Source organism: Copidosoma floridanum, unplaced genomic scaffold (genome assembly GCF_036245765.1).
Source record: "Copidosoma floridanum isolate Cflo_tuat_1 unplaced genomic scaffold, Cflo_Japanese_pri ptg000030l, whole genome shotgun sequence".
Lineage (NCBI taxonomy): Eukaryota > Metazoa > Arthropoda > Insecta > Hymenoptera > Encyrtidae > Copidosoma > Copidosoma floridanum.
The window spans coordinates 23833334-23849749 of NW_028321907.1; the positions used below are offsets into that span (position 1 = coordinate 23833334).

The window sequence follows — 16416 nt, forward strand, 5'->3', positions numbered from 1 at the left end:
AAAAATGACAGTACAGCTAAGTATAATAAATGCATCTTGTATTCTGTATAAAATGTACTGTGAAGTTTATTAATCATAATATTCATCCTCGCAATATCTCAAGGAACTGATTATGCCAAAAGTGTTATTTTTTTGTGATTGGTGTACATATTTCGTTATAAATACTAACTTGTGCATTACATCTTTTATTAACTAATAATCATATATTATTTAAGTATAAGATTTATTTCAGTATAAGTAGGTATGATTTTTGAAGAAGATCTTTACGGGATAGTTTTTAATCCAGCAAGCCATACATTGAGTTCTGCTACACAAGTTCGTATAAAGAGGTGTAATAATCTGTATTCATTATAACACAAAATCTCGTTAGAAAGGTTATTACATAGACGCAAACAAATTATACAAGATAGCACGCATGAGTTTAAATGCATTTTCACTTCAAACAATGTATATTACCAAAATCTTTATCTTTAAATCTGATCGATCACTTAAACTCCACAGCTTTACCACCTTTATCTGAAAATTAGATTTTAATTAATGCACCTGGTGTATATTATTATTTTAACGTCTACTGCAATAAACAAAAATTGTGAGAATACAAAAAGGAGAGAAAACAATAATGTGAACCAGAGAGCAAATACATAATCGTATTAAAATCAATGCATTACACTGTAAGAATTAGTACAGGAGCTCTCACCTAGTAAAAGAGCTTTTATTTTCGTAACAGGTGCTTCATGGCATTATTGTTTTGATTGTCTTTCCGCGAGGTAGTGCTATTAGTACGAGACATTCGTTGATACATGTCTGCTATCAATACGTTGTGTTTAACGGTGTTGTATTGTTAAGGTTTAATTTCTTAGGTGTGTCATACATTGGAAGTTAATCTCTAAAATAAACAACCTAGCAACTAGATGAACAGAAAATCTGCTGATCTCTAAAATTAATTTCCAAGGTGTTGTTTTTAATACTGAGCACGGTTTAACTCGTAGAAATTTTTACTTAAAAACTGTGGAGTTTAGATATATATGTGTATCCTCATAAGTTTTTTTTCCTTATTAATCGAAGAATATAAAAGTATTTTTTTTAAACCAAAATAACAACTGAGGCTAACTTGTTTTTAAAAATCTATTGAAACAACACCTGACCATATTTTTATCTGGTGCATGCACTTTTATATTTAGTGGCACATTCGAAACGAGATAGCAAAAAAAAATTACGTCCGAATACTCTTCCCCGATAAATGTCTGATCGGCCATAGACTGAATTTCCTGCTATACACACTGGTATTTTTATTGAAGTGAAAACTTCTTATGGTGCGTTGGGCACTTTTGTGGGTGAGTATTTTCAGCCGTTCTCACGACAGACGAGATTTGACACAGATATACTCTACGTGTATTCTTATAATTTATGTATACTGTACGCACTCTTTGCATGGGCATTCGTTCGTGCTCTCGCGACAGACGAGATTACATACCTATATGTATACTCAGAGTGTATAGGTATGTGAAAGCGCTGCATGCTATACGCAGCAGCGTTGGTCTGAGCATTTATTTCACGATCACAGTTAATGCTTGATCGCACATAGCGCCGCTGCCTGGATCTCACCGCGAACTACTTGGCGCGAGAATTCAAATTCAAAATCGTATTATTTTTTCAGCAGACAGTAGGCGCAGAAATTTAAATTTGAAAGAAATCTTTGTATGTATTGGCTAATTAATGCCTAAAAATATTGGATAGTGTTGTATGATTACATACATAAATAGTATACCAAGAATTCTTTCGAATTTGAATTTCCGCGCCTACTGTCTGTTGAAAAAATTATACGATTTTGAATTCAAATTCTCGCGCGAAGTAGTTCTCGGTGGGATCCAGTCAGCAGCGCTATGTGCGATCAAGCATGAACTGCATGTGAGCGTGGAATAATGCTCAGACCAACGCTGATACGCAGTCTTTGCATGGGCATTCGTTCGTGCCCTCGCGACAGACGAGATTGAGAGTTTTTTACATTTATTTTTTAAATGAATATTAAACGAAAAATTTATTTATTTAAATATTTCATTTGACTTGTGTTGGTGCTATGGTATTGTGTTAAAAAAATTGATAAATTTTGTATTTACTATTTACTAATATTTACTCATTTAAATAAAACCACTTTCTTTGAATATAGTTTTTATATTATTATACTTTATGTCTATTCAAAAAGTACCCACATTGATTTGATAAACTTGATTTTTTATGTACAATTTCTCATGTCGCGAGCGCACCTAAAAATGCTCACCCAAAAAAGTGCCCAACGTGCCATAAGTTCAAGTTTTCACTTCTGCCTGCACTTCCGGAGTGCTACTTGTACTTGTTTTTATTCGGTCTCTTATCGTTACAAAGATACAAGCGAAGTAAGTTTTAAATGCCATTTCATCAGTATTGAAAAAAGCTTTCAATTTTGTACCTGTTTTTTACGTCATTTACGTCGGTACAGTGGGTGCTTGGGTTCCCAAGTATGAAGTTATACTTCTACAAAACTATATGGCAAACAATATAAGTAAAAGTGTAAAAATACCTTCTATGAAACAATATTGTGTACGAAAGTGGTGAAATTATCATAGGAATAAGTATACCTATGTTGATTAAGTATGTTTTCAATAAATATTTCATAAGTTAACGATTAGAAATAATATTTTATGGCACAATATGATAAAAACAATGTATTGGCTGGGCAGTAAAAGACTGTGCTTTCATCGAATCTTCCGATGGTTTCAAAACAACTTTCTACTGCCTACGTTCATTACATCTGTAATGTCACATTGACATCTAAAACATACGCTCTAGTTCCAACTTTCAATGACAAGAAATCATGATCCTGATTAAAGCCCCGTGATAAAATTAATAGAAAATATAAATTATTACATGAATAATAAGTTTTAAGAAAAATTAACTAATTACAATTTTAAGAAGAAGTGTTCTTCCACAGATTTTGTATCGCACGCACAATTAGCATACACCCAAGTTTCCGCTTCTGATGATCATAAATGACGACCCAGAACGGAAGTCCCACAGAAATTGATATACATTGTTTATTCATACATTAACAATCGATTTAAAACACAGAAATATACAGTATACATGCAAATTACAAGAAATTAATAGGCATATTTTTTTTAATGTAAACAATGTGTAATAAAAAGAAAAACTACAAAAACACTCGTCCAACATATTTCTGATATATTTTTGATTCTCTTATTTATTTTTTATGTAAAAATAAAGAATGTTCATTAATTTTAGCAGAGTCTTTGCTCTAGATTGTAGTTTACTATCATTTGAAGTTGGCACTAGGCTGATTACGACCTCTGTGTACAATTTACAGTTGAAACTAATAATTACAAGACATTTGTGCCTATTTTGAATAAAAAATTTTAGATTTCCTAACTTATTTTCTGAGATGTTAATAAAACTAGTACCAGATATTTATTACATTCATGGTTACTTCCAAATTATTACTTCAGTTTCAAAATTTTGTTTTCGCAACGCTCACAACTTATTAGTCATAAGCATTAAGTATATCGATAATAATAACTATTTTAATTTTAATCATACTGATGGTGATGATAATATTAATAGTGATAGTGATGATGTGAAAAATAATAATATAAATAATAAAAGCCAACAGTAATATTTTTAAAAAAGTTTAAAAAGTAGTAGAATGCACTCATGTGTCACATGATTATTATAATTGTGATTTTTTTTAAACTTATGAATGGCAGTCTATAGCCCAGAGACTATAAAATACTATTTTACTGCATCTTTTCCAGTGGAGAAATAATAGGTCATCCCCTAAAAAATTTTTCGTGAATACAAGAAAAAAATTTGACTAAATCAGAAATCATCTTCCCAAATTTATGAAATAGTGCTGATTGTTTTCAAGTTTTGGCTAGTATGTCCTTCGCTTATTCTCATAGAGAAAGATTACGACTGCTAAAATTTTTGTCACTAAATTTCTAACAGAATAAAGAAACACAATGGAAAATCCCAATCAGGTTACTTTTCATCAATCTAACATCAATCAAAATGTTATATGATCTGCAATGAAATGCTGATTTAAATGCAATTAGTACAATTGTAACTTACCTTGTATCATTCACTGAAAAGGTATTGTTACCACCCCATGATCTCTTTCTAACTTCATGCACGTCAAATTTACGTTGTAAAAGTATCTTAAATTTGTAGAATGTCAATTTTTTTTTTCAACCATTCGCCCAAGCAATCAGCTGGGATATGTAATGAATCTTTTAGTGATGCTTATTTTGTCAAAAATAGTTAAGGTCAAATAACACGCTAGCTACCACATTAAACTACAACTTACTGACACGCATCGGAAGTAAAAATCGTATACGAAAGTCACATGAGACAACATTAAATTGAATAGGAGCAACAGTCAACAGAAAAATTATAATGTGAACATATGATTATTAATCTTTGGAAAAAAACAGTTGATTTTTTATTTTTTTTTATTTTCAAATTCATCATCACCCCCTCTAGGGACTCAGACATGGCTATTGTAATACTATCAAGTGTATTTAGCCGTATGTTGTTTAATCAATAGTAGGTGAGAAACGGTAGGATAGAACGGTAGGTTTAGTGAAGCTTACATCCCATCCAGAACAAAACCTAATTTATTAATAAAAATTTTGGTGCAGAGTGGGATTTGTACTTCGACCACCAAGATTTGTAGACAGACACGCTACCAACAGAGTCATCATGTGGCTGCAGTTAATTTAAAAGTAGTATTGTTGATGGCAAAATTCTTTGTAAAACTGCTGCTAATTTATAGTAAAAATGCAACTCTAATAGAAAACGATCGAATGTAATGAAGATGAAGAAAACTTTTGTAAAATAATATTTTTTCAGTCTACGTCTTGCGATAGTTGGTTGCGAGATTTATAGGTACGATTAGTAAGGGGATTGACAGTCAAATAAAAAAATTTGTATCGTCCTTATTAGAAGAATGCGTGTGTGTTTTAAAATTTGATGAAATGTTGATTAAATTAGGAGAAGAATATTCGACATCACATTATCTTATAAACGGTTTTACAGATATGGGTGAAAAATTCAGAAGAAACAAAACATCTTGTTATGCTTTGTTACTGGGTTTAGATAGTATGAATGCAATAAATCCTAGTCACTTTCTTTTAGCCTAATAAACGAAGGTCTGAAGTCTCCCAAGAAGATGTTTGGCTAAATTTTAGATTGTATTACGTAATTAACCATGCTGATAACGATAAAAATAGTAACAATGCTTTACACATTAGACTTAATTGCAAAGATAACATTTTTTTGTAAAATTTTGCAACAAAAGCTTATTACTCGAGAACGGAAGTACGTACGTAATGCAAAACTGTTTGCATCAATCGAAAAAGCATGAAAAGTTGCATCAAAATACATCTTTTGTTTAAATTTAATGAGTGCAAAATCTCGAGAGAAATGCTTTAGATAACATCTGTGTAATCTTGCGAATAAAATATTGACGGAGAGGAGAGGAGCAGGGATCGATCGCGATTCTGCTTCATCCATACCATGCCGCTGCTGCTTGGTGAGCTTGGCCAGCGCAGAAAAGGACAAACAAAGAAGCAAGTACGTATGTTTGAACGTATGTACGTACAGGTATAATGTGGTATACTTATATAAAAAGTGGCGGGAGGAGTAAGAAACGGCATTGCACATGACATAAGAATTGTATGTTATTGCGAGTAGCAAGTTAAACGATTGAATTGTAAGCTTTGCCACTACAAAGAGCTTTTTATGTCGATCGTTTTCTTTTTTCTCCACAACAGATAGGTAGATGAAGGATATTATAAGAATTTTTTGAGACTTTGATGATAATTTTTGCAATGCTTCGTACTGTGACCAGAATACATGAAAAAATAGTTTTAGGGCCTAATCGTGCCACCTTTTTGTTATTTTAAAAATGATTAAAATTAAAAGTTTTCTTCCTTTGAATTTTGCTTATAATTTATTTTTTGTACAACTTGTTGTAAAATAGCCAAATATAGTTTGTTGGGTACTTAATTATCCATCAATCAGTACTGGGTAAATTATCTGAGTTTTACTAAAATTTTGAGTTTGATGTTCCTTATGGGGATCTTTAACCACGCGTAACGATTCTGGTCTAACATCACAAAATAACATTACAAAATGATTATTAATTTAAAAGTAAAGTTGGCTGCTCTAAATCTCACAGTCTGGATAGATTATTTTGTGTGAATGGATTTTGTTACGGATCATGAAAACTTCAATGTTGAAAAAAAATTTTGTTTTAATGTTGACCTTGATTTGGTATATAATTCGATGTTACAACATAAAAAAATTAATATGATTCTGACGTTTTATAGTTTACCGTATTGCAACTATTTTTAAATTATAGAGTACACCCAAGTATTAGTAATTCTTTTCAGCCAGTGGCCCTAAATGGCAACGTCGAATATTGTTTCTTCTTGATTTATCAGAGATGGCATTAGGGTCTATAGAGTAACCAGTTTTTTATCATAAAAGCAGCAGGAGAGAGAGAGAAAAAAAGTACATGTACCGTCTGCGTCGTCTGCTTATGTTTTTGTTTGTAACGTTTTAGAATCGGAACAATTGTCAACGTTGGTTGCATTGGCACGTTGAAAAGGTGATGGCACACTAGGTTTACTATGAAAAGAACAATACTGTAGCTACTCCAAGGTGGATATGTTTCTCTATTGAAAGCTGCATTTTGTATAGATTATTAGGAGCTGTGGTTTTAAAAAAAATCTCTTATCAATGCTTTAAACGTAGTTAGCAAACACCATCTTGCTTAGTGCAAGCAAAGAACCTTTTGACAGATAAGTAATAATAATTGTTTATTTTCAAGAGCTCTAGTCTGACAACTTGATACTTTGTGTGCGTATGATTTTCTTGTTTTTCAGAATGATGTATATGTAAAATATAACTGCAGCTATTTTGTGTTGCAAGGCATGAGTTTCAAATTAACCCACATGTCTTCATTCATTATTTATTTATGATGACAATGGAGCAAATGTCAAAGAAGTTCATGGATATTTGTAAAATTCATAACATTTCGTTTATTCACTTTGAAGTAAGCATAACCAATAAAACTAAATAAATTTTAAAAATATCTCAAGAGTACATTGACAAACAAGTATTCTAGAGTCCTTTACGCTTCAAACCGATACACAAGCTGCACCCTCTGTATCAGATGTTTAATAAAAGTTTTTGTATGTCATTTTCAAAAGTGCAATATTTATTATGATTTTCATATTTAAACTGTTATTTCAACTTACAAAATGTTTTTCTACTTCTCCTGAGTATTCCATGTTATTTGTATGAATAAAAAAATTATTATTTTGTAACACAAGTGCAAGTCACCACATAACTTAGGGCACTTACTATTCACTCTAAAAAATGATATACTGTTCATTCAAAACACAAGCATCTGTCACCCAATAACTCAGGGCCCTTACTGGCTACTGTATTAAAAAATAGATTGTTAATTACTAACACAAGCAATAATCAACCGATGGCTCGGGGGGGCTTACTGGCAACTCTATTAAATAACAGATTGGTAATTAACAACACAAGCACCTATCACCCAAAAACCTGAGACACTTGCTAGCCACTTCATAAGTTAAAAAATTATTATTTTGTAGCACAAGAGCCAATTACCAGATAACCTAGGGCATTTACTGTTTACTCTAATAAATAGTTGATTGTTAATTCAAAAAACAAACATCTACAACCCTATACACCAGGGTCCTACTGTACACTTAATAAGTTAGAAAATTATTATTTTGTAACATAAACACCAATCACCAGATAACCCAGGACACTTACTGGCCACCATATTAAATAATAGATTGTCAATTCACAACATAAGTGCCTTTCATCCAATGACCTAGGGCACTTACTGGCCACTTTATAAGTTATAAAATCATTATTTTTTAACACAAGCGCCAATCACTAGAAAACTGGGGCACCGACTGACTACTATTACTTCGTAAATCAAGTGCTTATCACGAAAGGGTGCTTGTAGAAAACTTAATAAATTGCTATAAAAACAATAAATAACACAAGTGCCAATCACCAGGTAACTTTGGGCGGTTACTAGCCACTTGATCAGCTTACGAAGAAATATTTTATAACACAAATGTTAATTACTAGACAACTTTGGGTAACTACTGACTACTAAATGAATCAATTAAAACCATACATAACATTAGCACCCCAAGTTTTTTGGTGTTTGGCGCTTAAATCAATAATTAACGGCTTATATTTTATGAAAGTTGCCTAACAGAGATCCAGCCTACCTGATGATTGGGGCTTGAATTAAGTTATAAAGCGTTCAGTCAGTAGCGTTCACCTGGTGATTGGCGCTTGAATTATTTATTGTTTTATATTAATTAAGTAAGTTTTCTACAAGCACCCTTTAATGATAATCCTTTGAGTTATGTAGGAATAATCAATTACTTTATACAGAAGTCAATAAGCAAGTCGAGTTACTTGTTGATTGGTACTTGTGTTATTTAATGGTATTTTATTGATTAATAAAGTGTCCAGTAGGTGTCCAAGGTTTTCCGATAATTAGCACTGTTGTTAAAAAAAATTTTAGAACTTATAAAGTCGCCACTTAGTGCCCCAGGTCATTGAGTGATAGGCACTTGTGTTAATATTTAACAATCTCTTATTTAATAGTGTAGCTTGTAAGTGCCCCGAGTCATTGGGTGATAGGTGCTTATGTCATTCATTAACAAACTATTATTTAATAGAGTGGCCAGTAAGTGCCCCAGGTCATTGGGTGATAAACGCTTGTATTTTTAATTACCAATCTGTTATTTTATAGTGTAGCCAGCAAGTGCTCCAGGTTATCGGGTGATAGGTTCGGGCATTGTCAATTTAAGAGTTTGGAATATTCATGCGTCATAGGTACCGTTTCTTTAATTAATGCATGCATGACTGTTCATAGCATCAGGCAACGGGGTTAAATAGTTTATGATAAACTGAGTTATGTGGTTTCAGGCTTTGAGATTTCTTGGCTACAGATTTAAAGATTTTAGAGCTACCAGTTCATTTGATAAAAGAGCTTGGATTAAAGTTTTTTTATTTCCCTGGGATTCTAGAATTACTTCTAAATTTTGTCCTATTGTATTGAACTGTGCTGCTAACTGTTTAATGCGCTAATTTAGTTTAACTGGGATATCAAGAATAATTCAATATGCAGCTCTGGTTTCGTCACACTCGGGATCCCTATAAAAAGCACATTGTTCCTATTTTCCATATCATTTCGTCCACAAACCATATTATCAACGTTAGAATCAATAGGCACATTTACGTGTGGCGTCAGGCCCCAGCCGAAGCACCAAGCAGGTTTCGCGCCGCAAGCAGCAGCTCATCCCGCGAGAAGAGTGGTAATGCGCGCGAGAGTGCACCACCTCCCTGCGGCGCCGTCAATGCAGCGCCCACCTTTAGGTAGCGGGCGCTACCCGACTCTCTCGTTCACTCTTGCTTCGACCAGCGACGACAACGGTACGAGCCTCGTCCCGATCAGCGACAAAAGTACTGAATACTTTATCCAATTGCCGTATTCCATAAATGTATATTTTGGTACGCATTGTTTCCTATTTCCACGACCTCTTACTCTACCTCCGTCATCTTCAAGCTCCAGGGAGAGGCTCACTCGTGAAATCCCCAAAAATGTTCATCAATGTGATAGCAGCATAGCTGATGGATGCTGCAGGCATACTAACTGCTGTAAAAGTTAATTCTTAGCGTTGGTTGTTAGTTTATTCACATTATGAGTTTTCTGTTGATTGTTGCTCCTATTCAATTTAATGTTGTCTGATGTAATTTTTGAATAAAAGTTTCACTTCAGTTGCGTATCAGTAAATTGGAGCTGAATGTTTTTGCTAGTGTGTTATTTGTTACAAATAAAGAAAAAAAAAAGTAACAAAATAAAATAAAATACAAATCGATATTCTTCTAATTTAATGTGGTAAGAAAGAGTTCATGGGGTCGTAACAATCAGAGAGCTTCTTAGTTTATAATACAAGGTAAGTTACAGTTGTGTTAATTGCATTTAAGTCAGCATTTGGACGCAAATAATATAAAATTTTATTAAAGTTAGTATCAATAATTCTAATTCTAATTAACCTGATTAAAATATTTCATTGTGTTTGTTTATTCTGTTGGAAATTCAGTGACGAAAATTTTGGCAGTCGTAATTTTTCCTTATGAGAATGAATGAAAGGCATACAAGCTAAAAATTAAAAACAATGAGAATTATATCATGAATTCATAAAGATTACTTCTGATTCATTTAAAAATTTTTTCTAGTATTGACAAAAAATTAAACTTTTTTAGCTCTTTTGGTTTTTGAATAAATGGATGGCTTAATTTGTATTTTTTTTTCAGTCTTGTCAGGCTTGTAATAACAGGTTCATTGGTATAATAAATAATTTTTTGTTAAAGAAATGAACGATAACTATTAATTTAAGTCAGTTAAGTGATACTAAGTACGTATTTAACTATCTTCAATGTACTACTTGCAAAGATAAATCAAAATCATCCTCTTTTCTGTTCACAAGATGCTTTATATCAGTCAAAGAAAAAAAGATTAAAGATGATCTGGTACGAAGACTCAGTCGAGATGCAGTTTCTGCAACCACCAAGTACAGAGGTCTACGTAGAACTACTTCAGCTGATGCTCAAGGGCCACTATGAGGCTTTTAAAAGCTTTATACTGCGTGCTATATCCAAGGAACCAGCTTGGGTAAACCTCAACTACCAAATTCCCTACCCAACAAGTATGAGCTTCCTTGATGTCGCTTCGAGCAATAACTTGGCCAACTTTGTTGAGTTTCTGCTGGATTTAGGTGCTGATCCAAACCTTGTTAATGGTGACCAAAAGCGTGCACCCCTGCACTTTGCGGCTGAGCAGGGCTGCAAAGAAGCACTAGTCTGTCTACTACGCATGCCATGCATTAACCCAAACCTTGAAGTTGCTGGGCTGACAGCCCTGCATTTTGCGGTTAAAGGTGATCACAGAGAATGCGCAAGGTATTTACTCGATGCCAGCGCTAGTCCGAATCTGCCAAACAACCAAGGTGTTACGGCCCTTCATTTGGCCGCTGATAAAGGCACAAGAGAAATGGTCGAGCTTATTGTTAAGCACAGCGAGTTCCTAATCTTGGATGTCTTCAGGTGACAGTTTTTTTTTTTTACAACTTTATTACGTGATAAACATAACATCTCTATGTAACAGTTTTCATAATTAACTTATTTACTACATAGTTAATACAATACTTAATTCGTTAACAAATTGCTAGTTTGACATGTGATATCAATATATAGTGAGAAGATAGATACTCATGGACTGAATAAATAGTAGATCTATTACATACGTGTCGCTGCTTTTATTTTTAATTATTAATGAAATCTTGCCATTGTTATCTAATTAAATGGCAATGATGCTAATTAAATGAATGCTCCATTTCTCCAATCTACAAAAATATGTCTTTCCACTCTACATAAATTAATAAATGTTTGTTAAAATTACTTATAGACAAATCATGATGATGAATGTCTTTTTGACCACTGAAATAGAAATATAGAAAGGCAAATTAAGGAAAAAAACATGTAAAGATTTTGTGTAAATTACACACAAGCCCTTCAAACTCGGCAAAAATTGATTGTTAGTTCTTTTTTCATTACTTACGATCTTCAATTTCGATTAAATTTTCCAGAGAAAACAAATAAATAAGAAAATCTTTTTCATAAAAAAGGACCTCTTTAAAGTAGTCTTGCATAAAACTTTTATTAACAACATCGCCTTGATATAAAATTCATTGTAAAGAAGACTAAAGTGTAGACGGAGCTATTTCCCATAAAAAAGAAATTTTCAAAAAAATGATATTTTTCATGTAAAAATTATGTTTTCTTAAAATGAGATTTTTTATTCTATAGTGTTACAGTATTAAGATTTTCATATAATTTCTTTTATGTACAGAGCAGAAGAAAGGAGATCGAGGGTCTCATTAATAATCTGTAAGAATTGCTTCTCACACTTTTGTCAGTATAAGATTAAGTGCCTTGATGTATACAATCAAGTAAGTTTGTATATTTTAACAAGCAAAATTCTGCCAAAGCGTCCGAAATTGTAAAAACTACTTAATCATAAGCACAATGAGTATTCTCGGTAAAGGAAGGTCAAATGGTCATATTTAAGAAAATTTTTTCCATACATTAATTACTTTGTAGAATACAAAAAATGGAAACTAGGTTATGGATCCGAAAAAGAATTTCTTCCAACACAAGGCCCTAAAAACTCTAGTTCTTATTCTTCAAAGTTTTTTTGCTTTGTAACCGTTATAAATAGTGTAAAAATGTAACAGAATTTGCGAATAATCCACATACGATTAAAAAAAAAAGAAAAATTTAACTCTATGATGGTAATAAAATAGAAATTCTTACCGTGTTTTAAAATGATTACAAAAATATTTCTTTTTTTATCGTGTAGGGCAAAAAAATTTGATTGTATTTTATTTTTAAGGATTTTGTCTAGGACTGTACCAGGTCTGAAAATACGGTTATTTTATTTTCTTGCTGTTTTAGAATATTTACCATTTACTTTTTTCGGGCAGTTTTAGACTTTTTTACCATCAACTTTTTTTTTTCAAAAGACAAATAATATTTTCACCCGTATATGTAATTAATATTTTTTTTTCTATTTTCAAGATCAAGAATAGTTTTCATGAAAATTTTTAGATTATTTTCAAAAGTGCAACTTCTTTAAATACTTGATTTTAGCGTTATTGTTGTTGTTACACGGATTTCGAATTTATTAAGCTTCACATTCCTTATTTATAAGATATTTTACATAAACTTTTCATTGAAAACCAATTAGGGAGCGTCAAAAATAGCTTAAGAGTGGTAACTATCGTGTACAGCAATGTAGTCTGAACTCCGATTCGCTTAAAAAAAATTTGGAATATTTGGTTTTAATGTCAGGCTCTTTACAAGATTGTCTGACTTCGGCCCATTTGGAACGATTTTTAGTAGCGTGGACTGCCACAGATTGTTGTTTGGTGTAAATAAACAACTGCATAGCCGCCAGCTACTTGTTAATAAATAGTACAGCTATACAATGCTGAAGATTAAGAGGTGGCCGGCACGCTAATGTAGTTGTAAATCTCGAAGTTAATAATACTAACTGCCATATCACTCGTTACTCAGTGCTATTAAAGAAGTTTTTGATATCTAGTTTATTTTTAAAATGTGATAATCAAGGAAACTAGCGCTGAAAAAATTAAAAAATCAAACAATCACAAAAATAACGTTGACGCTTGAGAATTCTCACGTGTTGCACTAAAAAAAAGTTACGAAAAACTGCAAAAATTTTAATCAAGATTACTTTTCTTTTTGAAAAAAAAAAAGATATGGATTATTCATGAGTGCTGGAATCTTGTTTATGTTTAAAAAGAATAAAATAGATTATTAAATATTCTAAAACAATGGGAGCTGGAAAGTTAGAAAATCTTGTTTTCAGATTTGGCATACTCCTAGGAAAAATCTTAAAAAATACGAAGTAATCGTATTTGTTTCCGCTCTACAAAATGAGAAAATTAATTTTTTTGTAGTCACTTAAAAACACTGTTAAAATTGCATATTTAAGTAAAATTGATGGTTTTAGTTATATTAACCTCTAGGGTATCCCAAAAGTTTTTTGTTTTCATAAAGTATTTTGTAGATTATTCGTACATTTTTCACATTTGTTCCACTGTTATAAGACAAGTAAGTGTAGTTTATCAAGCAAGCTCCGTTTATTAAGCAACCCTTTGCAAGCAACTACTTAAAATCGGACAAAGTAAAAACTTTGAGTTTGACGAGGAAACAAGGCAGAGCTCGTATACGAGCCTACGAAGTTGTGAAATGAATTAATTCTGTACTCTTATAACTTCCTCTGATGCATTATTTTTCGTTTGTGTAACTTTGTCTGCACGTGCTCATCTGAGACAAACAGTCGTCATGGTGTTTAATGAGTCCTAAAAACCCTAGAACATTTGCCGTATGATAACGAGAAAATTGAATTAGATTACTATAGAGCTAAGTGTGTCTCGTGTATAATATTGTAAAATACTTCCGTTATATTCGAATATATGATTTAGATATTTAATTATTAAGACAGTGAACGAAAATTATTTTTCATAATCAATAGAATCTAAAAGGGCCCCTCGCTTGGTATGGCACCTACCGCCCAAGCCACTCTAACTTTTATAAGGTTGCAAGAGTCTAACATGTTTTTTAATACAACCTATATTCATGTAAAACATCTGTGACTATAGTTTTCGTGCAGTTCGCTTTGATCACACTTGCTATAGTTTATTTTATATCTTAGTATTGCATATATATCCTAATGAAAAATTTCAAAGTTAAAACATCGTTAAATTAACGAACTCATGCTAATTTTAAAGTCACATTAACATTAAATTAATGCCAAGTCAACTCTGAGTCTACGTAGACTCAGTAATTAAAGGAACTCTGGAATTAGTTATAATTTTCGTCACTGATTCAGCGTTCATTGAAGGTTGATTAAGCATTCGCAATAGGTTGACGACAGTATGAGTTTGATGAAATAGATATGTTTAGTATATAAATTTAACTTTGATAAAATGTGCAAATTAATTTTATAAAATGATTGCATTAGTGTATTGCATAGTTATCAAAACACCAGTTAGAAACTTTTTAGTAACAATCAAAAATTATTTTAGGGTTTTCAATAGGTCTGCTCAAAAACTACGAAAAAACCAGGGATCAGTGGGTAATTGGGTTCTCAAATATGAAGTGATACTTTTCTGGCAGTTGTTATAAGAATTCACGTATACTTTTTATAATATGATGTTTTAAATAATGCACTATGATGTATGTATCAAAGTTGGTACAACTATCGTTGCAACTGAAAACTTTGGTAATAGGATGTTGTTTTAACAAATATTTTTATGTATAATGAATGAGTTATTATAAAGAATTATAAATAAGAAAAGTGCAGAGTAAAGTTATAGAACTACGTAGTGCTTAACAGGATAGTGAGAGATTCCTTACATTTGTGAAATCTTTCGATTATTTCAAAACAACTTTCTATGCGCTAACAATATTTCTAACGTCGTGCTCGCACTTGAAACATATATTTACACATACTTATTCTAAGTTGCATGTATAACAACAATAGATTTATTCATGTCACGCTTGCATCTCGCACAGAGCTCCTGAAACCAACGATAGTATTTGATCGGAGTACTCGAGCAGTTGGTAGGATTTATAAGTGTGGTAATATAAAAAAAAATAGTTTAAACTATTTATAATAAATAGGTTTTGTTAGGTTCAATAATAATTTACGAAATGTCAAAATCACAAGGGCAACATACCAAAAAAAATTTTTTTTAAGCTAAACTTTTATAGCCACGTATTGGAAATCTAGTGGTAAGTAAAACCGCTTGATGCAAAAAGTATCCATCTGGTCCTTGATAGCGAGGAAACAGTGGAGAGCAGGGAGCGGGGCACAGGAAGACCAGAGAGAGTAGTGCACATTTGCATCTGAAGTAAAGTGAATGTTTGGCGAGGAGAGAGAAAACAAGAGAAAGAGAGAGAAAGAGCAAGCGCCCACGTCTATATAGAAGTAGGTACGTAACAACGAATATATATATATATATATATATATATATATACATATATATATATATATATATATATATATCATTCTCATCATCATCATTATCATAATCATTATCATTATTATCAACATCATTAACATCACTATTGTAATCATTATCATAATAATTATTTTTAAAATTACTATCATCATTATAATAATTATCACGTATATTATCATCATCATCATTATGATTATTATTATTATTATCATTATAATTATCATCATCATAATAATTATAATCTATATTATCATCATCATTATTATTATTATTTTCATTATCATCATCTTTACTTTTAGAATTATTATTATCGTTATCATTATCATCATCATCATCATTATAATCAATCAAGCATTATAATCATTGAATATATATAGCAGAAATCCAAGGTGGGCGCATGTGTGTGTGTGTGTTTGCACGCCCGTAGAGACTTTCTAGGTTGGTTGGTCGTATTTAGTAGTAGATAGTACGTATAGACTCTTGAACTTACACGACTATTTATAAGCCTTATTAAGTGCGATTGAGAGAATGTACATTCTTGCTTCTGCGTTTCGGTCTGTTACCAGTAGAAGCTGATCGCTTAAAATTACAGTTTAAAATTGATTTTGGCATCCCTTTAACATCTATAGATTATTCCTAAGCATTTGTAGTGAACCATTTTATTTTGCATTTTAGTTTATAA

General features: G+C 31.9%; 1 protein-coding gene across 1 annotated transcript in view; it reads left to right on the plus strand.

Annotated features, from left to right (window-relative positions):
* The window catches only part of pain (transient receptor potential cation channel family member painless), a 255675-nt gene that overhangs the window by 86261 nt on the left and 152998 nt on the right, over positions 1-16416 (plus strand). The window contains exon 2 of the mRNA XM_014353792.2: positions 10614-11229. Coding sequence (XP_014209278.2) covers positions 10614-11229 — 616 coding nt within the window. The remainder of the gene's footprint in view (positions 1-10613; positions 11230-16416) is intronic.